Genomic DNA, 25,911 nt, shown 5'->3' on the forward strand with positions numbered 1-25,911 from the left:
CAACACCGCTGTTTAAAACGTAATAACAAATGAGTTGTGACGTTATCACTCGTGAGCATGGCCGATATCTCCATCTGGTGAAGCAAGGACATTAAGTGATGTTAAAACAACGGTAAGGATGTTGCAGACATTCGGCCCCTTACCCTGACATTGCTCATCTCTACAATAATCCAAAATTACATTTTTTATGTTTGTGGTCATAATATTTACATTAATATTATCATTTACATCATCTAATACGAAACATTTAATAAAATTATAATTTGTGTACATTTTCGGGAAATAAATCTCAAAATCTATAACCGCCATGAGCGTAGCCACCCATATGAGGCGGTGTTGATTGCATGTTTGATAATGAAGACGGACCTTGCATTCTATCCCTTTGATATTGTTGCCAATACAACTGTTCTTGAACTAATAATCTCTGTTTCTTCTCCAATTCCGACATTTGTACATAAGCCGGTGGAGCTACCCCTAATGATGCTGCAAAAGGGTCCACATTTTCAGTATTTCCTGATGCCGCCGATGAAGATGTTTGTGGTGCAGGCAATGCAAGCAGATGCGGGTTCCCAACTGTTCCAAAAGCTACACTGCTTGCGCTTCCTGTCCCTCCAACACGATTAGCCACTAATGCTGCATTTAATGCGCCTTGCTGGTACATTCCGTCTAGCAACATTGTGTCGAATCCTCCCCCAAGTGAGACTTTCTGGTGTGCTAGATAGCTGCTAGATTCGACCAGTGACGTCTCCCAATCGGATTTATCGTTGAATAGTTCCCATATCGGATGAGCATTACTGTTTCTACCTTGTCCATCAAATAGTGCTAATGCTAGTTTATCAGCATGTTCATCAAGTCTCGGTGCATCGTCTCCTAAATTTAAAAAATCCGCTTCCATAGACTGCTCTTCTTTTTTACTGTTTTCTGGTTGTACCTTTTCCTTAACATCATCCTGTTCTTGGAATGCTTCGGGTGGAGGAAGCGCTTTAATCGCGTTCATGTCCTCAATAGTTTCTTCTTCTTGCTGAAAATCTTTCATGTCGGTTTCATTGTCGTCATGTTCTTGGCTACCCATGATGGCCAATCTACTCTGTGCATTAGCAGCCTTCTCTTTAATGAATTCTTCCATTAAATCAAGCTTTTTCGATGTTATTCTCTCTACTTCAGGATACTCTGAGGCGCGAGCAATTCCAACTTCTTTACACCATTTATAGTATCCATCAAGTTCATCAAATTGTTTCGAGATTCGACAGAAAATGTCTAATACATTAACACAATCCGAAATTTCTAACTCCATGAATTGATCAATGAGGGTGCTAAGTATGTCTGTGATATCATAGTATATTTGAAAGCTCTCTTTCACTATTGGGTACATCGCTATAATGACTACTCGACTGTGCTTCGCTAATCCTGATTTTCCAAAATAACATAAAAAACGCGTCATTAGCACAATGATAATATGATTCTGCTTCGCAAATCCTGAATTATCACGAGTATTAGTGTATCACGAGTATCAACCCTGTTTGGTAAACAACATATTAAGTGAAATTAGTAGATTCCGGCTTAAATAATAGTTTGACCAATCAATCTACTAATTTCATGTGTTTGGTTAATGACATATTCAGATAGCATATTGGCCGGAATCTACTGTTTTTGAATATGCTGCTATTAGCAGCATATTGTAATAGCATATTGAGTTTATACATGAAAATGGTAGATTTGTCATACCCTGCTAGTTACCAAACATCTATTTTAAATTCTGCTAATTTAATACGATGGTCAAACCTGCTACAAAAATCTGACATTCGTATTTTGCTAACGCTATCTGATAAGTAAGTGACAAGATACGAACCTGCAGGTCTCGTGGCGAGGAACCTCTCAAGAAGTTGTTGTAAAGGGTGCATTTTGGGCAACAATTGATCAACCAGTTGGTCTCGAATAGGCGTAGTCTTAATAGAGGTAGCAGAAGCGGAAGCATACTCTTCAGGCAAATCGTCTTCTTCAAAAGAATGTGAATGTGAACATGAACTAGTAAGTTTTTTACGAATTCCTTGCATCTTGAATTCGAGTTTATCATCCAAGTACGAAGCATATGTTCTCACAAATGCCGAGTAGTCCCATGAGTTCGATCTTGAGGTGTCTCGGAAATCCGACATGTTCAAAAGGCGTGTACCGCGTCTTGTAGTAAAGAAGATCTCTTGCTCATAAGCAGGATCTCCTTCTGTTAACAACCTTTGGATTAACATTAGTGTCTTCAGGGCTACTACCTATCAATGCAGTAACAATATACATTAAAATGATAATTAATTTATCATGTTTAATTAGTCCTACTAAAAATGCATTTTTTTTGTTGGATTGAGCTTCTTAAGTGATGCTATAATCATTATTTTAGAGCGAGTCAAAGACTCGTTATTCTCTAGATCACAAAATTGAACCCCACTTCTTTTTGTTGTGAAGTTGCATTATTGACGAATCCAGAAAACTTTCTTTCGTGGGGTCCAAATGAAAATATTTTGGCTATTTTCAACGTGAAATGTATAAATTTTATTTTATTTAGCTTAAAATTGGATATATTATACACAAAATTTGTTTCCTGGTGTCCCTGGACTCCGAAACCTCATGCATAGATTCGACAATGCATGCAAATTGTAACACAACTTTTTTTTATACTGTCATTACAAAATTAAGACCGCATGCATCTAACCCTTTACCTCGCACTTTGCAGAGACTAGGGATAATGTGACGCTACAAAAATCGAAAAAGATGCATGGGTGACATTTGATAGAATACGTACCCAATTTTTGGTCTTGCTAAGGCGTCTGGATAGAGTGTTAACACAAGCACTAATATAGGTACGAGAGTAGCAAGTTAAGCTAACAATCTCTCTAAAATACTTGTCTTCAGCAGGATATTCCTCATGTCTAGTAGCCTTAACAATGGCAACATCAAGATCTGCTAAGGAATTACTATTCCCTACTTTTGCAAGTCCTATACTTGTTTGATCTTTCACTGCTCCTATTGCTCTTCTTAATGCCATTTTCTTTTACCCTTTTTACCCCTACACCTTTGTGTGTGTCAAATCTTCTATTTATCAAATCTTTTTATTAAGTTTCTGTATAGAAAAAAAATGAGTATGTTAAAAGGCATTTGGCATTTATCAAAGAATTTATACATAACAAGCACAACATTATACAAAGATCAAGACAATAATAATAAATTTTAAACGTAAGGGAAAATATAAAATATCGATGCTCGATGATGAGTTTATGCATTGTCTTATATCTAAATATTAAATAAAATCCATCGTAATGTAAATTTTTTTTTTTTTAAAAAAAAGCCTCCTCATGTATGCGATACAAAATTAATAAATTATAAACGAAAATGTTATTATTATGGGAGATAAAAAGATTACAAGTTTCATTGCATGTTTTATTAGTATGTTTTAGATTAATTATTATCTACAAACATTAGAATATATATTCATGGAGGATTGAAGATAATGTAGTACTAATATTAAAGGGAATAAAGTGAAAACATAGACAAGAATTTGAAAAGTTGTAGTCCAACAAAATTGATGAAATTTTTTGCATGCAAGGAACATAATTATTGAATCGTAGACAAAACGCATTCATAAAAAGTACTTACATAATTATGTGATGCTTCAAGAATGATGTAATTTATGAATTAACAATTCTAATGTTTATTAACAAGTCTCATGAAAATTAATGAACTATGTAAAAAATTTCAAAATTAATTGTGGAAATAGAAGTTGAAAAATTATTTTCAACCTTTTTTGTCTAGCTATTCTTTTGTCTTCCTTCTTGTTTGTTCTAGTTTTTCAGAATAGTGTATGTCTCAACTATCTAATAGACAACCATACATCTTTCCTATATTTTAGGATGAAATTTTGGGATCTCAAAGCAATGTTAACATTACATATGTCACATTATCTCACACAATATCTTTGTATATTATTTGTGGTGTCAATCAAACAAATTCATGTTGTCATTTTATTAGATATTATGTTAAACTTCAAAGACAAATTCGATAAAATATCAATATAGTATACTCGGTAATTAATATAGATTTTATTTAATCGTTAAGAGTACCTCTCATTATTTAATTTTTTTTATCCATTTCTTATAACATAAAATCTTACCGTATACTTTTTCTTAATTATAAAACATCGACTTTAATCAACAATATCCTTATTTCCATGAAAATGTTTGTATTTACCTTTATAAATAATTTCATAAGATTATTTATAATTTTGTTATAATATATTATCTTTATTCAAGTTCGTACTTTCCATTCTCTTTAAACTTCTTTCATTGTCATTCCCAACTTATTTATTGTTCCTCCAAATCAGTAAATCACTATCGACTGCGATAATATCTGTTTGAACATGAAAGGATGATGATGATAGTCGAGGTGAGTTCCATCACAATATCACATAAAGGAACGAAAGAGATTCAGAGGTCACCGAGAAGCTAAATTAACTAACTAAATTTATAGTATCACGTACATTATCTGCTTTATCTAAATTTCTTTACGATCATGTGAAATAGTACAGTTAATATAATTCAATATATATGTCAAATGTATACGTCATTTTTTTTACAACAGTTCTCCTATAGGACCGTCATATACCATAAGACGGGCCCAATAACTACAAGTTAGCCCAATAAAAGGGGTAAAATGGTGCTCATTCATGGACGAGTTTTACTCTTTTATGACCATTTTACCCCTTTTATTTTCACTCCCCAATTTTCAATTCTCCTCTTGAACTTTACCACCTGACCACCTCCCTCCCCCACTCCGGCCATCGCCTTACCACTACCCTTCCCGACAACTGTCAAACCCACCGGACCCACTCAGGCGCCGCTGTCGACCTGCCTCAAACGCCCACCCATACCCGTCTATGCCCTCTTCTAGACCCGCCCCTATCACCATGTCGCCCCCTCGCCCGCTACCGCCACCACCTCTGCCTCTCCGATGCCCATTTCTTAACGCCCCACCCCCGTTGACCACCGTCGCGCCCACCCCAGCCATCCCAACCATCAATTCTTGATGAAACCTAATTTTAAAATTTAGCCTAATTTGATTTGTAATTAGTTCATTTCAATACAAAAATTTGATGTATTGTAAACAAAATTACAATAGTTACTTGTTTAATGTATGAATTAAGTGAATAATTGATGGATTTGGTAGGATTTTGATTAATTTATGGGAGGAAGAGGAAAATAAAAGAGAAGAGAGATTTTTTGTCTTGTTTTCTAAAAGGGTATGGAATGGATAACTAATGAAAAAATGTCCATGAATGAGTAAAAGTTATACATGGAAGAGTAATTACGTTTTTTAACACCCTCTCATACCCGCACTTACCCATACATGTAATTCCCAATGCCAATGTCTCCTATTAACTCTCTTTTTAAAAAAACAATAAAAAAAAAACTCTCATATTCATTAATCTGCCAAAGACTCCATATTGTCGATTCTCTCTACATTTTTTTATCTCTCTCTAAAAATTGTTCTTTGTCCAAGTTTCTTAATTTGTACACGATTTTGATATTAACAATAAGTCTCCCTCAAATGTCTTCATTGGCCATTTCGCTTTAACGACATAATCACAATTTGTAGTTTGAACATTATGTGAAAATAGATCAGAGGTTTAGAATTTTTTTTGACAATAGTTGGTTTTCTAACTTTGGAAATACAAATTTATGATCAGTTGTGTCAGAATTTCCAAATACTTATTTTCTGTGTAAGGTAAGGATTATCTTTGAGATGAACATTTTCTTTCAATCGATACAATTCTACTAGGTTTTGATGTATAAATAAAACTAAGAAAACTTAATTTCCACTCGAATGTAAATGTTTTTACAACACCGAACCAAATCAAACTACTCAGTTAAATTATATTATATATCGAAACACGATATTTCTCCCGAGAAAAAAAAAACATTGTATGCTCCATTTAGCATAACCATCTTCACAGAATCCATCATTACATGAGCCGAAAACACGTTCCACAACGCGGTTTTTCCGATTCGCGATATAAGGTTGTCGTTGAAGGGTGAAGCACCTCAGGACCACACATACGACAACCTTGCACTGTGTCAACAAAAGCAAAATATATGTTTATTAGATTTAACGGTGTACCAACTGACATATATATGAAGTTCAAAGAAATCAATAATATGTTAACTTACACAAAAAATTTAGAAAGACGGTCTTTCAAGTATAAAAAAAAATCTGAATGTCCGAATTTATAGTGATAAAATGACAAAACTAGTTGAAAATCACTAAAAGTAATTAATTTCTTATCAGGTTTAGAAGCATTCAAGTAGACAGTTGATTTTACATATTGACCAATCTCAAATTGACATACTTCAGCAAATAAGGAGGATGACGAATCATCTCTATTTTGAACATCAAGATTGAGATGAACTTGTTTATACTCCTATTGATCTTTAGATTCCCTCACGTTATCTATTGAATGAGTTGTTGACTTGACGGTTTTAAATGAACCACCCTTAAACACACGTCAAACAACTGAATTAGTTCAAAAAAAAAAAATCAAAGTTATCCACATATTGTTTTAAGTATATCGTTCTAAAAAATAGTTTAAATTAATATTAGAATTAACGTGTGCTTAACTACCCTTCGATGCGGTTAACCCACTTCCTGTTGAAAAGCCTATGTCAATGGGTTTTATGGGTACAAAAAGCAGCAAACCTCAATAGTATGAATATATATATATATATATATATATATATATATATATATATATATATATATATATATATATATATATATATATATATATATATATATATATTATGTCTCATTATAGACGGACACTATCCGTTTATAGTTATGGACGGACACTATTAGTCCGTATATAATGAGAATTTGTGTATATATTATCTATAGTACTACAATTTGCTAAAACTTTGCCACAATTTATCAGTATTTTGTCACAAATATTGTTATGTTTATTAGTATTATGTCACAATTACTATTATTATTGTCGACGTTTATTTATTTATTTATATCATTATAATTAATACATGAAAAAATTATTTCTCGTAGTATGCCTATAAATTACCAGCTTCGGCCTTGCAAAGAGTTAGTAGAGTCTGTTTTCGTAATTTTTTTTTTAAACAATTTACATAAATTGAATATGAGTTGTTATAGTTTTGTGAAAAAAAAAAAAAAACGAATGAACTAAATGATCACTAAAGTTTGATTTATAACATTTACCAAGCTATGTGAATGGGAATTGAGATGGAATAGTGGGTTGACCGTTGTAGAACAAATTTATCTACAACTTTTATTTATAATGGTCATTAAGTTTGATAAATTGTGAAATCTAGCGTTTTAAGTTTGATGAGAAATTTGTCCAATATGCTTAAATTGGGCCACTATACAAAGTAACCAATACGAAAATTTAATCAATAAATTAAGTTTGATTTTTTTTTTTTACATTATAAACCATAACTTGGAAAAAATATAAGAGAAAAGAAAGCAACTTTGAATCTCATTGGAAATATTTGGTCAGAATTTGGTTGAAAGCAATTATTAGATGACATACAAATGATAAACATAGGTTAATTATGATTCATTCTGGTTAGACTAACATAAACGTCGATTTATATTTGTTAAATTTTAAAGGTTGGATTTAAATCTGAAAGAGACTAACATAAACGTCGATTTATTTTTGTTAAATTTCAAAGGTGGATTTATATCTGAAAGCCTAAGTAAATAAATGCACAAATAAGGTTATACATCCAGTTGTATATGAGTATGTTACAACCAAGGTAAAACAATGTATTTTTTCTGAGCTTATTCAAAGTTATATTTTTATTGTGTAAGTGAATGAAATCAGATACTATCTAATAGAAGCTCGTATTCTTTAAAATAAAACTCAGATTCTTTATTACAAAACTCAGATTCTACACCGTACAATCCATGAATTGAAATAAATGCACACAAATTGATGAAGAAAATCCTAATTAGTATTGGGTGTTGTTAACTAGTAAAATATTGTCAAAAGGAAAAATTAACAAAACTATTCTATTACGGGTTACTTTCTCATATTAATTCAACCTATTTAATTTAGGATATTCTTAACTATGGCTGTCATCTTCTCTAAACAATCCAAGATCCAATTCTTCATAATAAAATTCTTAATTTACGTAGAAGCATCATTGTTGAATAATTTGGATCTTATCTAAAATAGTTTTCAAGGTAAAATACAAAGATAAACAAAAGTTCACATTTACGAATTTTATCCTCGCATCTATAATCGCAGCTTTTGAACACATCTTTACTATGTTCTCCTCCTCTGGAAAATTGCAAGGTGAATTGGTTAAAAAATTTAAAAAAAAAAAGAAAAAAAAAATTAATCCAAGTTTCGAATAATAAACTTAAGTTAATGTGTCGGGTATATTTGAGTCGATCATTCGAATCGGTCAATTTGGCATACATCTCACACTTTTTTTATTAAAAGTATGAGCACCCATGTTACTATTCATCGATGAATAGTAACTCCTACAATGAATAGTGACACGGAAATGGGTGGGCTGCTCTTGTGCGGGTTTGGGAAGAGAATTGGTGGATTTGGGCTGGCTCTGTTTGGGCTTGGTAATCTGCGAGTTTTAAGTCTTTTGGGCTATGTTTCCTAATTCCAGCCAAACGTTGTGGCTATCTCACAACCACGCCTTGTTTTCTCTTTCCATCCGTTCTCTCTGCTCATTCGACAACCACTCATTTCCCCTTTCTTACCTTCTCCATATTGCTTCTCCACACCTTAGTTCTTTATCTAATTCATGATTATCTCTATGAATTGAATTGAGGTAAAGTCTTTATCTCTCATTTTTTTTAAAAAATTGTAATCCTAAGTTTTCTTTCATGTAATCCCCCTACTACTAAGAGAATAAAAATTCTCTTAGTTTTCCCTCCAAAAAGCATCTAGATAAATAAGGTAACAAGTAAATTTTGTTTTCGTTACATTATTATCTTTTCAATTAATATATTCTTATAATTAAACTCTAATCTTTGAATTAAAATTCATATTTATGACTTTTTCATTAAAATCCATAATTTATTATGCAATCATTTCCATTTTCATAAATATTATTCTTTATCAGTTACCCTCTAAAATTACGCAAACCTACTTCTTATGTCGTCTTTAACATAATTATTGTCATCACTTACACCTTAAAATTACGTAAATCTGTTTCTTATATTATCCTTCATCAGTTATACTCGAAATATGGTGTATATTTTAAAGCACATAACAATTCTAATGTATTTTATTAATTAAAATAAATATATTAGTCTACTTATTTGTAAATCGTCTTTTTAAGTGCGTGGTATACTGTTTTTACCTGTTTTTTTATACGGTTTATATGTGTTTTAATTAGATTACATTTTTACATCACTTAATTGTAATTTAATGTCATAAATTAGTTTCATGTAATGATATAACATTATAGAGTTAATTTTTATAGTAAAGTAATATAAAAATGGTTTAAGACAAAAATAAATAAACTTTTATTTTCTACCTCTTACTAAGATTATATTAGTACATTATAACATTAAAGGTACAGTTAATTTATGCAATTAATTTAATGAGAATGTCTCTTTATAAAACAAAACTAAAAAATACCGTGCTGTAGCACGGGGATCTACACTAGTTATGAGTAATTGTTCTGTTAGGATTTCTTGATTTAGTTCCTAATCTAGGATTTCGTGTATTCTGATTGTTATTAGTAATTAATTTGCAGGGTTGGTTAAGATGAACTAATATTTGTTTAGAACCTTATCGGTCTACAATTCATATAGTAAGTATTTTATTTTAGGTTGATTATGCGGTTTGGTTTGCTGAATTAGGTCTTTAATTTTAGGTAGATATGCCTATTGTGAATCATGATTGATGATAACTGATTTAGGTTGAGTTTTGATTGGGTTATGTTCTTCAATGTTAGCGTGGTTGCTTCGTACAACAAGTGATCAAGGCTGCTACTACCCCTTTGCCACATTTCAGTCAGCTACAACCCTTTCACAAACCCTAATTAGTCATTAAGTACACCAGGATATTCAACGTTCTATCTGGATATGACGCACTACCATGGTATTTCTCTCTCCCACACATACTTCTCTCTGTTATCTAATTAGTTCAATCATTTCATTTTGTTCTCTGCGTGTAAGACAACCTTTTACTCTTAGCAAGAGATATGTAGTTGCTTTCTCCATTTTTCACTTATTGGATGTTCATCTATTGATGATTGATGGCATGCATTATAATCTTCAATTGATCAGTGTTTCAGTTGATCAATGTCTTAATTTATCAATGTTGCTTTCAATTTTATTGTGCGTTATAATTCTTAGCATGCACTAATTTTCCGTCTTCAGTTCAGTGTAACTCAAGCAATGATGTTATTGCTCCCAAGTACCAACATGTTAAATAAATTTTGATTATGTTAAGAATTAATTTAAGTATTGTGCTTCCCTAGACATAGCCTATTCTATCATTCGATGCTCGACCAGACAAGACCTTTACATTAACCTAGCTCAATCCTGAGAACAGTGTCGAGGACAATGCAACCAACTTATTTAAATCATCTCATATTAACCTTGATATATGCTTGACGTCTTGGCGCCTGTGAAAGTATGTATGACGGTGAATCACATTTAGAATTTTGCTTCCATTTGTAATTGGCCAAGAAAAAACTAAGAATCTGCTGGTATTGAAATAATGTGGGTGGTGAATTGTCGATAGCAACGGAAAAGGTTACAACAAGAAAACACAGAGTCACAACTTTGCTAACTCTTAATGATTGCTCTCGCTAACTGAACATTCTTACAAAAGCTCGGAAACATGATCAAAATAATAGGAATGAAATATCTCTGAATATCGACCATCAAGTTACGATCTGAAATATTTAATACATGTTTGACGGTAAAATTATTTCCAGTTAATTCTTTACATTCCAATATTCAGGTGAGAAGGCTTTTGTTAGGCTTCAGCATTAAAAATGCGATGAATTTGCACGAACGCACCGACCTTAAGTTACAGTTACATATGCTTTTGAAGGTGGTTGGCGCCCCAAATTCAGTACCATTGTGTTAAGCTGACTCCACCAACATGGTATAATTTAGTATTCCATACAGCATTGATATATCTACCAAGTGAATTAGATAAAAAAAATAACTTGCACAGCAGAATCAAATGGCAGCTTCATGAATCATGTTAATTGAAACATATCCTGAGATGATTGTCATTGAAATTTCTAAACGTTTGCAATTTATTCCTCGGGTAACGAATCCACCAACATAATCACATGAGTAAAGGATTAATTGATTGTATTATGCATTTGTGTAATATGTTGTACGCTTGTATGTTGAAATGTCTAGGGTTATTGTATCCATGAATTGGTTTTGTTATCGAAACAACAACAAGTTGCAGCTCCTTCTACCCAAAATGTTTTTTTTATTTTGGGTGGCTAATGTGATTTTACATGTGGAATATTATATGAGGATACTTAATGAAAAAAACAAAAGGAACGACAAGTAAGAAGAGCTAAAGAAAAGGACTCTAGAGATTACTAAAATCTAATTAAATATCATTGGCAGGTTTGTTCAAACACCTTGAAGAGCTTTAGTTTAAGGTTTTTTTATACTCATAGTAGACGATTTTTTGCAGGGAATGTGATTTTTGCAGGTGAATGCCACAGAGATGGATCAATTAGAAAGGTGATCGGGGACATGTATTATATTTCTTTATTTCGTCTTCTAAAGTTCCAGGACGTTTCAATATCCCCTTTTGTGAAGGACATTTATTACTATTCATTATGAGAGCTTACATGTATGCTGAGAGCTACTTCACCTTCTTACATGCTAAGAGCTTGCTCAAGCTTTATTAGATAAGGAACCGGGCTTTATCTTGTTTAGTTTCTTATGTAAAGGGGAATTAGTGGGCTCACTTGATATCTTTTCTGCCCATTGTGTTTTTAAGATTCAAGAATGGTACAATTAGTCATCACAATAATTGTGTCTGAATTTTTGGAATTAGTTGTGTTCAATTAACAGGGGAATTTTGTGTGCTCGGTGGTACAATTAGTCATCACATTACACATTACAATACTGATTCTGGAGTTAGTTGTGCTCACAACCATACAACTAATTTTAACGTTTCACTTTTGTGTGTTTAAGATTCATATTGCCGAGTTTATTTTTTGACACTTCTTATTGCCTTTGTAAATAGTATAGTTGTGTTTGTGGTCTTTAAAGATGACAAAATCTTGTATATATAATATGAGTTCCTTTATTGTGATTGCAGTTGTTGAGGACGGGATCATCGGTTGAAGACCAGGCTATAGACCAAAGCATTAATTATTTTCGATGGGTTTTGCAATCTTAGGTTAGTGGTTCCCGATGATCTTCTCATTCTATTCATTTGTTAGTTTGCGTATATCTTAGCTTATCAAAGTTAATTTTTGAGCTTAATCTGAACTAATTATTAAACTGATTAATGTTAATTACCTCCTTCTCATTCTTTTTATTTGATCTGACCTAATTATTGAGCTAATAAAAATTCAAACAGAAATTGTTCGGAGGGTTCATCTTAAATCTGAGCTAAAAAAACACGATCGAACAAGAGCTCATGTACTTAGGGTTAATCTGAGGTTTATTAGTTATTGAAGCTGCCTCCAAGGTAAGATTACTATAACAATAGTTATTGTGCGGGACGGTTGTACAATGATTCTTTTGTTTGTTAAATACCTCAATATTGATAGTTAAAAGCTGAGTATTTTGCAAATTAAAGGTTCATCTCGCAGCTTAAGAGTTAATACGCTCTTATTAGTTCAGCCGCTCTGTCTTTGCATTATTTGTGCATTGCGATAATTCAGTCTGCCTCATCATTACAACATTTAGCATATCAAAGAATTTTCATGAATCATGTTCTGTACAGTAACAGATACTACATGTTACGAGATACTACATGTTACAGAGTGTTTTTCTCGGATGTCGAGTGTCCCAGTACTGCAAGTTCTGTGTATTTCAACTTCTACTGTGCATTTTTCCCTAATTTTTTCATTGTTTTGTACTTTTGTTTAGAAAATTGCACTCTTTCTAAAGCACGTTAAACAGCCAATTAACTAGCTATAATCCGCCTCTTGTTTGATTTTGCATATTTTCTTATTTATAAATGCTCTTGACAAATTTAACCTTATATTGGCTGAGGCAGAATTTGAGCTCGAACCCACGAAGGAAAAGGAACCCTCAAAGAACATTGATCGCGAGATCATTGGTAAAGGTCTTGCTATTGATGAATAGGTGGTACTCAAGAATTTTGAAGGCGGGAAAAGTGAGCATTGCTCGAAATAATACCTATGCCACCTCTAGAAGAAGTCCCCCATGCCCTAGGCCTCAACTATTACTAAGGATTTGGAGTCACAGATGTTTGAAATATATCAAATTGATTACATTGTTTTTGAAAATAATGTCTACTGTTTTGGCTACTTATAATCTTTACAAGTTGTTGTTTTGATAATATTTGTATTTATTGAATTTTGTATTATGAAATTTTAAGACAAACATGCCTAAGTTTGTGACTTGTGAGGACATTTAACCATCAAAACATTTGACCTTATAATAAGTTTTTTTTTTTGTTAGAAACTACCTTTTATTTAAGGTGCTTTGTGAACAAGTACCTTTTATTTATTTTTGGCTTTTCACCACTTTTTTTTTTTTTTTTTTTTTTGTAAAAACCTACCAAATTTATGATTTCAGTGAGAAAAATCAATTTCCCGGTTTGATGCTGAATTACTGAATGAAATGTTTTATGTTTGTTTCCTTTTGTCAGCACCTTATGATACCATTTGTATCCTCTCCATCTCATACCCATGTTTGTTTTCTCTTAATGATTTATATGTTAACCCAAAATGATCCAATATTCATACTTTCAAGCATTGAATGATGATGTGTACGCTACACAATATATAAAATTGATGCTATTAGAGGATCTAAGTATTTTAACCCTTTACAATGAAGCTTATATAGACATATATTATTTTTAGTAAATCACCGGATGTAAACTATAAGAGGAAAAGGAGAGAGAAAGGGATGTGGAGGGGAAAGATAAGCATGAATAGTTCGAGGACAAAGTGGACGAGTGTTATGAGAGATTGAAGGAGGGAGAAGGGGAGAGAAGGAGGTGGTTAAGGTCGCAAGGACGTCAGAGAGAAAAAGGAGGACAAGAAAGAGGGAAATGGAGATGTAAGGGAAAGAGGAAGAAAGGTTGGAGGGTTTAAAAGAGAAATGACGAGTAGTAAGAGGAGAAAAAGGGAGGTGGAGTAGTAGTAATAGGAAGAGAAGTGATTATAATGAGATTTAAAAAATTATAACAGAACTCTACTTAAAAAATAAAATTTATCAAACGAATCGAATTTCATTTTCATTAGTCGGGAGGGATGAGAAGAGGGAGGGGATAAGGATTAAGAGGCGGCAACGTTAAAGAGAAAATAGAGGGGGAAGGAAGAGCACGAGGGGAATGTGTGTAATAATACGGTTTTATGTGTCTTGGGGTACTCTATCGAGTGGAGCTTACTTTGTCGAGTAAGTAGTTTTTGACGCAAAACAGTAGTCTGCCTGTAGGGTACTCGATCGAGTAGGTTGGGTACTCGATCGAGTAGGGGGCACTCGATCGAGTAAGTGTCTTACTCGATCGAGTAAGTGGGTTTACGGGTGATATTTGACGGGTTTTATTAATAATGCGGGAATGATATATAAGGCTTTCGTCACTTTTCTCAAAACGATTTTACAATCTAAAAACCTTCAGGAGAAGATTAGAAGTTACGTTGAATCATTCTCGCCGCATTATTAGCAAATCCCGGAGCTAGAAGTGTCGGATCTTGTCGTTCTTTATACCTTTGTGATCCTTGCGTCAAGGGTAAGTCTTACGTATCATTTTTTTATAGCGTTTGGGTAGTTTTGGTTAAACCCTAATTTGGGAATTGGGGGTTTTATGATTATACTGTTGTGGTAGTGATTGTATGAATATGTGTATAGGAGTAGGGTTCGTAGAAGGAAGGTTTTGAGACAGCTGCTAGATCGTCTGAGTAGTGATTGCATTCCAGATAGGGTTTTCCTACTCGGTATTAATTACATGATTGTGGTGATTGTGTTGTAGATAGTAATTGTTGATTGTTTCAGACGGTTGTGATATTGTATTGCTGAATGTTTCAGACGGTTGTTGAGGTTGTGTTGTGATTACTGTTTATATGTCTGTGTTCTTCGGGGTGCGTCCCTGGTTGAGTGAGGTCACTTGCGGGAGTGGCTTCACGCCCTTGATTCGCCTTCTGCGGAACCCGCCACAGAAGGGATGTGCACATTAAGGAACATGGGTTTATCGCTCGGATGAGATGAGCGGGACTTAGGTGGGAACGGCTGCGGTCTCCCACTGGCGGTGTGGAGTACCTGTTGCGATGGGTACTCTGGCAGGGCTACACACTTTAGTGTGTAGTCAGTTGTGAGGAGATTGATGATGGAGACTGGGGATTGATGTGTTGATTGAGCTGCTTGGTATTTGCTTCATGTTGGTTTGTATCGTGTAATTAGTACTGACCCCGTTTAATTGTTTTAAAAATTGTGGTGATTCATTCGGGGATGGTGAGCAGTTGTTGAGCAGGTTTGATACGATGCTTTTGGGCTAGCTGGGATGAGTCATCACTTGCAGTTAGAAGAGTCTTCCGCTGTGTCAGACGATGTCCTTTAGTTGTTCAGTTTTATTAGCAGACAATATTGGTTTGATTGTATTTCATTTAACAGTTTTGATTTGAGACATGTAATCGCTTAAACTATATTTACTTTTAAAGTACGTTTCCTTGTTGTCTTATGATTATCATTGCCTCGGGTAACCGAGATGGTGACGTTCTTATACCTAAGTGGTCCTGGTAAGGCACTTGGAGTATAGGGGTGTCACAATGTGGGAAAGAGAAAAAAGGAAGGGCTAAGGGGGTAAGACACAAATAGTAAAAGGAGGAGAATACAGATGAGGGAAAAGGATGCAGATCGAGAAAGAGAACAATGAGGAAATAGGAGGTATGAGAGGGAAATAGAAGGGTGTGAACGATAAAAGGAAAGAAAAAGAGGAAGGAAGGAGAAACAGGAATATATGGAGGAGTAGTACGGGGGAAAATGGGAGAGGTAATAATATGAGAACAAGTGGATGAAGAGGGGGAATGGAGGATATATAAGAGGATGAGGGGACATGGAAGGCATATGAGAGAAAGAAGGAGAAAGTTAGGAGAAGGACCGCGGGGATGAAAAAGGGGAGCTTTTAGATATACGAGCATGCGACGATATTGGAGAGAAAAGGGAGAGGGAAATAGAAGGACGAGGGGGAAGGGAAGAGAGATGGCGAGGGAGATGAACGCGGGGAAAAAGGTGGAGGAGAAATAGGAAGGGTAAGGGGAGAATGTCGAATAGTATGAGTAAAAACGTGAGGAGGAGATGAGGTGCTTGATGGCTCAAAACGTTGAAGAGAAAAAGGATAAACAGTTAGAGAAGAGTAAGAAGGGGTAAGGAGCGAAGGGCGAGTAATATGAGGAGTAAGAGGAGGAGGTCTAAGAGTATTAATAGGACAAGAAATGATTAAAATGAAAAATTACTATAAATAGAAAAAAAAAAATTGACTAATTTTTTTAAAATGTATTAATATCTATTAAGTTTCCTTTTCACTAATGTATCATTTAGTAGAGACAATTTTAATCAAAATGTCCTTTTTTTGGAATAAGCACAGGGGGATTGACGGAGGAGACACAAGAGAAGGTAGGGAACCACATAAATATAAGGGGGAGGACGAATAGGAAAGGGGATAAGGAGGCTGATAACAAGGCGGAGGAGGATGGGGCGGCAATGTTAAAGAGAAAGGAAAGAAGGTAAGAGGCGGATGAGGGGGAGGGAAGAGGGAGAAGAATAAGGTAGAAAAGGAGGAAATGGGTAATAAAGGTAGGAGGACAAATAGTAGGAGGATAAGAGAAAGGAGGATAATGTGGATGAGGGGAAGGGGAAAGAGATGAATGTCCATAAAGAGAGTAAGGAGCAAAGAACAGGGGTAGGGAGAAGGAAATTGAAGGATGTGAATGATAAGAGGAAAGGGAAAGAGGCGAGAAGAGGGAGGAGAAAGATGAAGATATGGAGAAGTAAAAATGGGAGGAGTAATACGAGAGAAGTATGAGGAGAGGAAATGGGAGATATATAAGAGGAGGATAAAGGAACATAGTAGGTATAGGGGATGAGGAAGGGTAAAAAGAATAAGGAGGACCACGAGGTTGACGAGGAGGAAGTGATTTAAGATGTGGCAGCATTGGAGAGAAAAGAGGGAGAGGAGGAGGAGGAGGAGGTGGTGGTGGAGGGTTTTGAAAGTGGGTAAAAGGGAGGAGTATAAAGGGTTAAGCGGCGAAGAGCGATTAGTACGAGGAGAAAGGGGAAATGGAGGGGGAGGAGTGATTATAATGAAAAATGAAAACATTTTAAAAAAATCTCAAAAAAAAAAAAAAAATCTACCCATGAATTGTTTTGGAGGCGTGCCAGCGTAGTGTGAGACTAAGCTTGGGTCAACGTTTTTGTCTTCTTATATATAAAAAAACTTACTATGCCATAAAAATTCAATGTTAACTTGAGCATGAAACGCTAACAATCAAGATATCTAAGGGGCCGTTTGGTTCAAAAGGTCGGAATGGATTGAAATGGAATGAGATACCATGATGGGATGGATTTAGAACCCCATACCTATTATTTATTGTTTGGTTCAATCTAAAATTATATAGAGGGGGAATGGAGTTAGAAACCTGAGTGGGAAGGTGGGTATGAGATTCCAAGGGGTTGGGGTGGAATTAGAATCCATCAGGATTCTAACTCCATTCCAAAATACTCCAACCAAACACTAGAATCACTCAAATCCATTCCATTCCATTCCAACACCCCCAACCAAACACCCCTAAGTAATTTTGTTTATAAAGGACTTAGCCATCAATAGAGTACAACAACAATAGTTTAAATTTAGCGACAATTAACATGTAAAAGAAATATGCTAGCATGTGCATGAACCGTCAAAATTATAATGTCTTAAGGGACCGCGCGACTAGTGAAAGAAAAATTATGCGACACGTAATAACGTAAAGGTACTAAAGTGAAAATATTCGTTTATTGATCCAACACCCTTCTTCTCTTCGTCATCACTCATCTTTCCACACCTTCTCTAATCTTCCAAGTTCCAATCGAAGCTTCACGATCTTCATCAATGGCGTCACCTGCAACTCTCAATCCTACCGACACCGATAAAATCCAGAACCTTCGCTCAGCTGTCTCTTCTCTCACTCAAATCAGGTAAATTCACTACTTAATCTCCACACTTGATTTCTCCACTTCTTTTGCATGTTGATCGCATCATTTGATCTTATCTCTGATTATCGCGTTTTTTTTGCGTGTGTTAATTTGTGCGATTTTTGTTATTACAGTGAAAATGAGAAATCTGGATTCATCAACCTCGTTGCTCGTTATCTCAGGTTTGATTTGAATTTGATCATTTTGATGTTTTTTTTTTTTTTTTTTTTTTTTTTTTTTTTTTATGTTTGAATTATGAAATTGTGAGATTAATTTGATTGAATTGTTTGTTGATGAAATGCGTAGTGGAGAAGCAGAGCATGTAGAGTGGAGTAAGATTAAGACGCCTACTGACGACATTGTTGTTCCTTATGAAACCCTAGCTCCTCTACCTGAAGGTTGATTACTTTTATTATAAGAATTCATTAATGTATACGGAGTACGCGGTATATGCTACTTCGTATTATGATTAATTAGTCTTAATGTGGATTGAATGATCTTGTTCAAATTTGGCATGTTGATTGGTATGTGATTTGTGTTGATGAAATAATTGTAGATGCGAAAACTGAAGAGCTGTTGGATAGATTCAATTTTTGGGTATTTTTTTTTATGATTAGTCTCTTAATTGTAGATTGTATTGTCTAGTTTTGCTATTTTCTAAGTATTTGGCGTATGTGAACTCGGAGATTTGCGTTGATGTAGTTGTTGATTGATATGTGAGTTTTGTTGATGAAATAATTGTAGATGCGGTGAAAAACTAATGAGTTGTTGGACAGAGGATAGATTCATTTTTGTATTTTTGTTATTAGGATTAGTCTCTTAATTGTGGATGGTATTACTTTTTATTTTGCTAACTGTGTTCGTATTTGGTGTATGGGATCTCAAAGATTTGTGTGGACACAGTTGTTGATTGTTATGTGATTTGTGTTGATTAAATGCCTGTAGATGCGGCGAAGACAAAGGAGTTGTTGGATAAGCTTGTGGTGCTCAAGCTCAATGGTGGTTTGGGGACTACCATGGGTTGCACCGGCCCTAAGTACGTCGATTTAATAAGTTTTCATGAATTGTTATGTTAATTAGGGTTTTTGTAGCAGGTCTTCTCTTGCGTAATTTGGTGTATTTACATTTGTGACACGAATTGTTGTTGCTGGGTTATTGGGTATTTCATTTATCAAGTTTGTTTGAATGTATTGTTGAGCATGATTTGGCGTTTAAAATTCTACTTAGTGAATTGGATTGATCATTTAGTGTTTCTTCTATTGATGAAATTTTGAGCATTTGCATTGTGAAATGACTTGGTATAATTAGGCATCTAAGCACTGGACCATAAGTAGTGATGGCTTAACTCATTAATTGAATTTTCAGGATTTGGTTCAAAGTTACCAAATCAGATCTTAGATGTGTCAATTTTTTTCCACTAATGTCACAATTAATAGTTGCTTCAAATGACAGAAAAGGCAGTACCCATATGTATTTGTAAGCCCATTATATACGAAGTATGATTCAGTTAAGTGACTGAACATACATGTGTAATTTCAAGCGGAAATATGTAGAACTATTCCTGCACACCTTACAAAATCGTTTTACACAAGTACTAGTTGTACAACTTAGTTTTGAGGAAAAGTATGTCCAGTGCTCCGTAGTTTTCTTTATTTATTTATTGTCTTATGTGGAAAAAATGACTTACATATTTCTCCCTGCTCTCAACAGGTCTGTCATTGAAGTCCGTAATGGCTTGACCTTTCTGGACCTAATAGTTCTGCAAATTGAGGTATTGTTTATGGTTTCCCCAATTTTGGAAATCTTAGTCATGTTTGTTTTGCGTGACTCTAATTTTATGATTGTTTTTTGCAGAACCTGAATTCTAAGTATGGATGCAAAGTGCCCCTGGTTCTAATGAACTCATTCAATACACATGATGATACTCTTAAGGTACATATTCAGTTGCTATTTTCTGTTTGCCATCTTGATTTGACTTGCAGAGCATTGTCTGTGTGCTGCTTGCAGATCGTTGAGAAATACACCAATGCTAATATTGACATCCACACATTTAATCAGGTATGAAATTTTGATTTGACTTACGTTTCTTGGATTTTTTATTTTTATTTTTATTTTGAGTAAAAAGGGAATTTTCTTGGATTATTTTTATGTACTCCGTATATGGCAATGTGGCATTAATTTTTTCACCTCATCGACACTTGCATTACAGAGCCAGTATCCTCGTTTGGTGCTTGAAGATTTCTTGCCACTTCCATGTAAAGGTCAAACCGGCAAGGATGGATGGTATGGTAACACCCATATTTTTTGTTTTTTCTTGCCACTTCCATGAAAAGGTAAAAGTGGCGCCAATAGAGGACAAGATGATGGAAAACCGATTAAGATGGTTTGGCCATGTGAGAAGGAGACCTATGGACGCCTTTTGATTAGGAGGTGGAGACTTGGAGAACGAAAAAAGGTCCTTAGAGGCAGAGGAAGACCGAGACAGACATGGTTGAGAGTGATAGAGCACGATATGAGAGTTCTGGGGCTTGAGGAGAGTATGGTGACGGAGAGGGCACAATGGAGGGAAAGGATACATGTGGATTTTTAGTATTTGATGTTTTTGACAGATTTAGTGTTTTTTTATTCATTTAATTTAAAGAAATTAATTTATTTATTTTTCTCTCCTTTATTACACACTTTTTCAACAACCACTTTCTTATAGTTTTGACCTGGTTCATTCCGGATCCTTAACTCTATTTCGGTTTTTAAAAATCGCTTTAATCTTTTCTCTCGATTTAAATTTTAAGTTTTTATAAAAGAAAGACGGAATTCGATTTTAAAACCTCTAAGTTCACCTTGACTTTCCATTACATTTTCGTTCTCCCTTTTTGTTTTTCATCTTCCCTTTTTATTCGCATTTTGAGGCGTGCGTTCACCCATGGACAGTTCGAAAGGATGATTCATGTCAGCCGACCCCAAATCATTTTGGGATTAAGGCTCTGATGTTGTTGTTGTTGTTGTATGTGAAATATTTATTTCTGTACGTCAACACTCAAGTGACATTTGCTTTATTGTTTTTTCTGCTTAGCATGTCAATTTGTAAAGATTTAGTTTCTGCCAACAATTTCATCTCTGGATCTGTTAGATTTGTATGACGGCCGAAATACTTGGTAATGGAGAGCAGTTCTGTTCCTTTGCTCTGAATTTTTGTGGGTTACACTGTTTAGCCAATTCTTTCTGCCTACTGCAATTCTTGCAATGGTGACCCGGATTTCGTGTTGAATGTCTTTTCATTGCATATCTTAGTGGCAGCTTTTCGTTCTATTTATGATCATATTGTCCATGTAAAGGTACCCGCCTGGCCATGGTGATGTGTTCCCTGCCTTCAAAAACAGCGGGAAACTTGACCATTTCTTGTCACAGGTAACTGTCATCTGATCTAACTTTGTATTTAATGTTTGTATGAGCCTCTTCCTTCTAGAGACTAATAATCATGAAAACACTAAAACATCATGCTATTTTACTTGGACAGGGCAAGGAGTACATTTTCATTGCCAACTCTGACAACCTGGGGGCTATAGTTGATTTGAGTATCCTGCCTTTGGCTTTGTGTTGTTACTTTGAGACTTCCAGTAAATTTGCGTATCTATGTAAGACTTGAGTTAGGGACTCGGGGTCGTAACATGTCTTGTAGATTTGTACTTTTATTGCTTCGACTTTCAGTTTCTCCTTAAATGTACTTTATAGAGATTTTACACCACTTGATCCAGAACAAGAACGAATACTGCATGGAGGTATGCCATTTCATATTATGATTGGTTAATATTCTTACCTTTGCCCACTCTCTATGTGCTCATCATAAATCGAATTTTGCTACCCCGATTGCAGGTTACACCAAAAACATTAGCTGATGTCAAAGGTGGTACTCTGATTTCATATGAAGGAAAAGTTCAGGTCTGCTTTGTGTCTATTTAACTTTTATCTGTAACAGTCACCTTTTAGCTAAAGGTTACCATACCACAATTTGCTTACGGACTATATAATATAACCTTGTTTTTGATATTATTTGTTTTGAAGTTTATAGCATTAGTATGAATAACGTGCGATGATGACTAAGGAAATGTATCCTTCTTTCGTTGCAGCTTTTGGAAATTGCACAAGTTCCAGATGAACATGTGAGTGGTTTTTACTAAAGCAACCTCTTTTTTTAGTTACATCCTCTTTGTTTATAAATGTTACTTGGACTTTTGTGTCTCAGATGTCAGAATACTACTTATGATACTCTTTTCTGCTTACATCAGGTCGAAGAATTCAAATCCATCGAAAAGTTCAAAATTTTTAACACCAACAACCTGTACGTTATATTCTTGTACAAGTCTTGGTCAATTTAATAGAGAAAGTAAGACCTGCTCATGAGCCTGAAATGATTTTCAGGTGGGTGAACTTGAATGCGATCAAAAGGCTCGTGGAAAGTGATGCATTGAAGATGGAGATCATTCCAAATCCCAAGGTATCATACTACATTAAAAATCTTGGCTTTCGTCACATCATCACGGTTGCGGCGTTGGCTGCCCGCAGTCTAACCTCGCTAAATATGGTTATTATCGCCTCAATGTGGTAAAATGTGGGGGCTGTGATTTGCAAAACCTTTAAATGGCCTGATGCCGCTGTTGTGGCCTTGAAGTAATACGCGCTTGTAATTTATGATTTTGTAGGAAGTTGATGGTGTTAAGGTTCTTCAACTTGAAACTGCTGCTGGTGCTGCAATTAAGGTTAGAAATTGGATAATTTGCTTTATTTTCCTGTGTGTTAGATCCATGACTTCACTATGATGATTTTGTGTTTCTCTGGACTAGTTCTTTGATAATGCCATTGGCATCAATGTCCCACGATCACGATTTCTTCCAGTGAAGGCAACGTCAGACTTGCTCCTTGTCCAGGTATTTTCAGTTACAGTAAAGCCCTTTTCATGTTGCATGCTAATCTATAGTACTCCGTATGATTTAATATCTCATCATCCTGAATGTTACTACAGTCTGATTTATACACCGTGGTCGATGGCTTTGTGATAAGAAACCCATCAAGAGCAAATCCTGCTAACCCAACCATTGAATTGGGCCCAGAATTCAAAAAGGTTTTTGTCCAACTTGGTTACGTAAATTACAAGCTACTGTGTATTTCTTTTGTATGATTATCGTCTTGATTGCAATTGGTTCTTATCATGAGCAGGTCAGCAACTTCTTGAGCCGTTTCAAGTCTATTCCCAGTATCATTGAGTTAGATATGTTGAAGGTCTCTGGAGATGTATGGTTTGGCGCCGGAGTAACTCTCAAGGTACATTTGATTAATAATTTGCTTTGCCATTTCGGCTTTCGCCTTGGCTTTTTATACTCCCTCTATTTTTTTATATATGACTTTCTCACATTTCGAGACACTCCCTTCTCTCTTCAATATCTCTTAAAATATAAGACTAAATATTATGATATGTATACTCATATAAAAGAGTTTTTCGTAAGGAATTTAATGGTACCATTTTTATATTTTTTGAACAAATATATTTTTGTAAATATTAAAGTCAAAGGCTTACCTCGTAAATGCAAAACGTCATATATAAAAAAATGGAGGGAGTAGTATTTTTTACCATGGGCTTACTAGACTTGACATCTCAGACGGTGGGTTGAAGAGACTTGCATTTCATATTCCTTGTATATGCTTTTGAATTCTGATTCTTAACAGCCACTACTTGTCAAAGTTACTACTTCCACCTCAAATTTGTCAGATTGTCGGTTGACGAGAGTCGAGACTTGCATTTCATTTTCCATGTACATGCTTCTGATTCTTAACAACCACTAGTCCACTACTTGACTTTTGCGGTCAACTTTTGCCATTAGTCTCTCTAGAAATATATAGTCAAATTTGTCAAAAAGGCAAACTACTATATATCCTGACAAAATTGCGGTCAAAGATAACCACCAAGACAATCTAAAAGAAGATGGGAGAGTAATTAATAATAATGGTCAATTTTTTGTTTATGACGGCTGAGAAAGTGGCTGATGTCTCCTCTTTCAGTCAATGGTCCAAGCTCCAACCGTGATTTGTAATTGCACTATCAGTACTCTATAGTCAGTACATATACTTCCTCCGTTCATTAGATTTCACACGTTTGTTTAATATATGTGAGGTGTATTTTAATGAAACATGTGGAATCTAAATGAACGGAGGAAGTATTATTTTACTTTAACTGTATTTTTGTGTCACTTTGAAGCGCTGAACAAATAGGTTCAAGCATGATAATGTATATCAACTGACACAGGACTTAACCGATATGTAAATGATTCTTTGCTTATTGTGCTGGGGTTTTCTGATAAATAAGAAATATGGCTGATAAGTCCGCCTGTGATTATACGATGAATACTTGGGATATTTGATCAATACAGTCGAATTGATGATAGACTAAATATGGCTACCATCATAAACACGAGATGCTAAATCACTGACATTTAACAGGCCACCGCGTCATAATAACTGCTTTTATGGTTAGCGACCATTTTTAATACCATGGCTTCAAGAGCAATACTTTACTTTAATTGCCTGTATTTACATTATGATCTCTTATTTGTAGTCGTGCGTTGAGGCCTCTTTGAATTTTGAGTTGATTTACATTCTAACTGCTTCTATATATCCTGATAACAGGGCAAAGTAACAATCAATGCCAAATCAGGAGACAAGTTGGAAATTCCCGATGGTGCTGTTATTGCAGACAAGGTTTGGCGCTTAGGCATATAATGATTCGAATCATTCGATATGTCTCATGGTTTATGTGATAGAGTACTTGAGTAATTCTAAAGTGAGTTTATTTGCCTTAATGCAGGAAATCAATGGAGCTGCAGATCTTTAAATTGTTCAAGACCAAAGACTATGAAGTATCGTCAGTTGTCACTGAAATGCCCTTATCTTCGGGGTGTTGCTGTTTACATGGTTTAGATACATACGAGGAAACTCCTCGCTATCTTGAATTTTGAGTTATAGTATGGTTGTGCAAGTTCAATGACAATTAGGACCAGATCATAACCGGTTTTTGTTAATAAACCAGAGTTCATCAGTTTGATATAAATTTGTCTTTAGCTCATGGTCAGCGCTAGGGTTTTAAGTTTTTTTTTTTCTTCTTAATCTGGCTCATCACTGCTCTCGTGTCGATGGTAGTCCCCTGGCTTATGTCAATTGACTTGCATGTAAATTACCTAATGGAGTGCGAGTGGTTTCCTTTAGCCGTGGTGGATTGTGATTCTCGAGGAGAATGTAGGTTTCGGTTGGTAGGCCAGGACTGTGGTGGATGAATTAGGTTGTGGGAATCAAGCTGATTGTATGTTATGTACCGATTACACTAGTACGACACTACCATGTTTAGGACGTAGTGAAGTAAGATGTAGCATACGAAGTATGTCAAGTTATTTCATTAGTAGGGGAGGGTTGTGTAATAGGTTAGGTTATGGTATGCCTGTTACATAAATGCAACTACAAACACGTTTTAAG

The 25,911-nt window shown here is 34.8% G+C and overlaps 2 protein-coding genes across 2 annotated transcripts; one reads left to right on the plus strand and one right to left on the minus strand.

Annotated features, from left to right (window-relative positions):
- Positions 1 to 193: 193 nt before the first annotated feature.
- On the minus strand, positions 194 to 3,034 carry LOC141621102 (putative clathrin assembly protein At1g03050). Its single transcript, XM_074437809.1, has 3 exons — positions 2,792 to 3,034; positions 1,850 to 2,264; positions 194 to 1,407 (listed from the first exon to the last, which is right to left on the minus strand). The coding sequence occupies exons 1-3, from the start codon at positions 3,032 to 3,034 to the stop codon at positions 290 to 292; spliced, it is 1,776 nt and encodes a 591-aa protein (XP_074293910.1). The 3' UTR covers positions 194 to 289.
- Positions 3,035 to 18,178: 15,144 nt separating this feature from the next.
- LOC141619837 (UTP--glucose-1-phosphate uridylyltransferase-like) lies at positions 18,179 to 25,507 on the plus strand. The gene is made up of 21 exons (XM_074436859.1): positions 18,179 to 18,399; positions 18,531 to 18,578; positions 18,703 to 18,794; positions 19,342 to 19,432; positions 20,107 to 20,167; positions 20,251 to 20,328; positions 20,404 to 20,454; positions 20,606 to 20,679; positions 21,729 to 21,801; positions 21,911 to 21,968; positions 22,126 to 22,172; positions 22,267 to 22,332; positions 22,521 to 22,553; positions 22,680 to 22,732; positions 22,813 to 22,888; positions 23,094 to 23,150; positions 23,235 to 23,318; positions 23,414 to 23,512; positions 23,608 to 23,712; positions 25,072 to 25,143; positions 25,250 to 25,507. Exons 1-21 carry the CDS (start codon positions 18,314 to 18,316, stop codon positions 25,274 to 25,276), a joined length of 1,431 nt encoding a protein of 476 aa, XP_074292960.1. The 5' UTR covers positions 18,179 to 18,313; the 3' UTR covers positions 25,277 to 25,507.
- The last annotated feature ends 404 nt before the right edge of the window (positions 25,508 to 25,911 follow it).

This window comes from Silene latifolia, chromosome X (genome assembly GCF_048544455.1).
Source record: "Silene latifolia isolate original U9 population chromosome X, ASM4854445v1, whole genome shotgun sequence".
Lineage (NCBI taxonomy): Eukaryota > Viridiplantae > Streptophyta > Magnoliopsida > Caryophyllales > Caryophyllaceae > Silene > Silene latifolia.

Coding starts and splice junctions, on each gene's coding strand:
- LOC141621102 (XM_074437809.1), bottom strand. CDS start 3,034: ATGGCATTAAGAAGAGCAATAGGAGCAGTGAAAGATCAAACAAGTATA. Junction 2,265..2,791: donor TTAGCAAGACCAAAAATTGG/GTACGTATTCTA, acceptor CTGCATTGATAG/GTAGTAGCCCTGAAGACACT. Junction 1,408..1,849: donor CCTCGCCACGAGACCTGCAG/GTTCGTATCTTG, acceptor TTGGAAAATCAG/GATTAGCGAAGCACAGTCGA.
- LOC141619837 (XM_074436859.1), top strand. CDS start 18,314: ATGGCGTCACCTGCAACTCTCAATCCTACCGACACCGATAAAATCCAG. Junction 19,433..20,106: donor ATGGGTTGCACCGGCCCTAA/GTACGTCGATTT, acceptor TGCTCTCAACAG/GTCTGTCATTGAAGTCCGTA. Junction 23,513..23,607: donor TGGGCCCAGAATTCAAAAAG/GTTTTTGTCCAA, acceptor TATCATGAGCAG/GTCAGCAACTTCTTGAGCCG.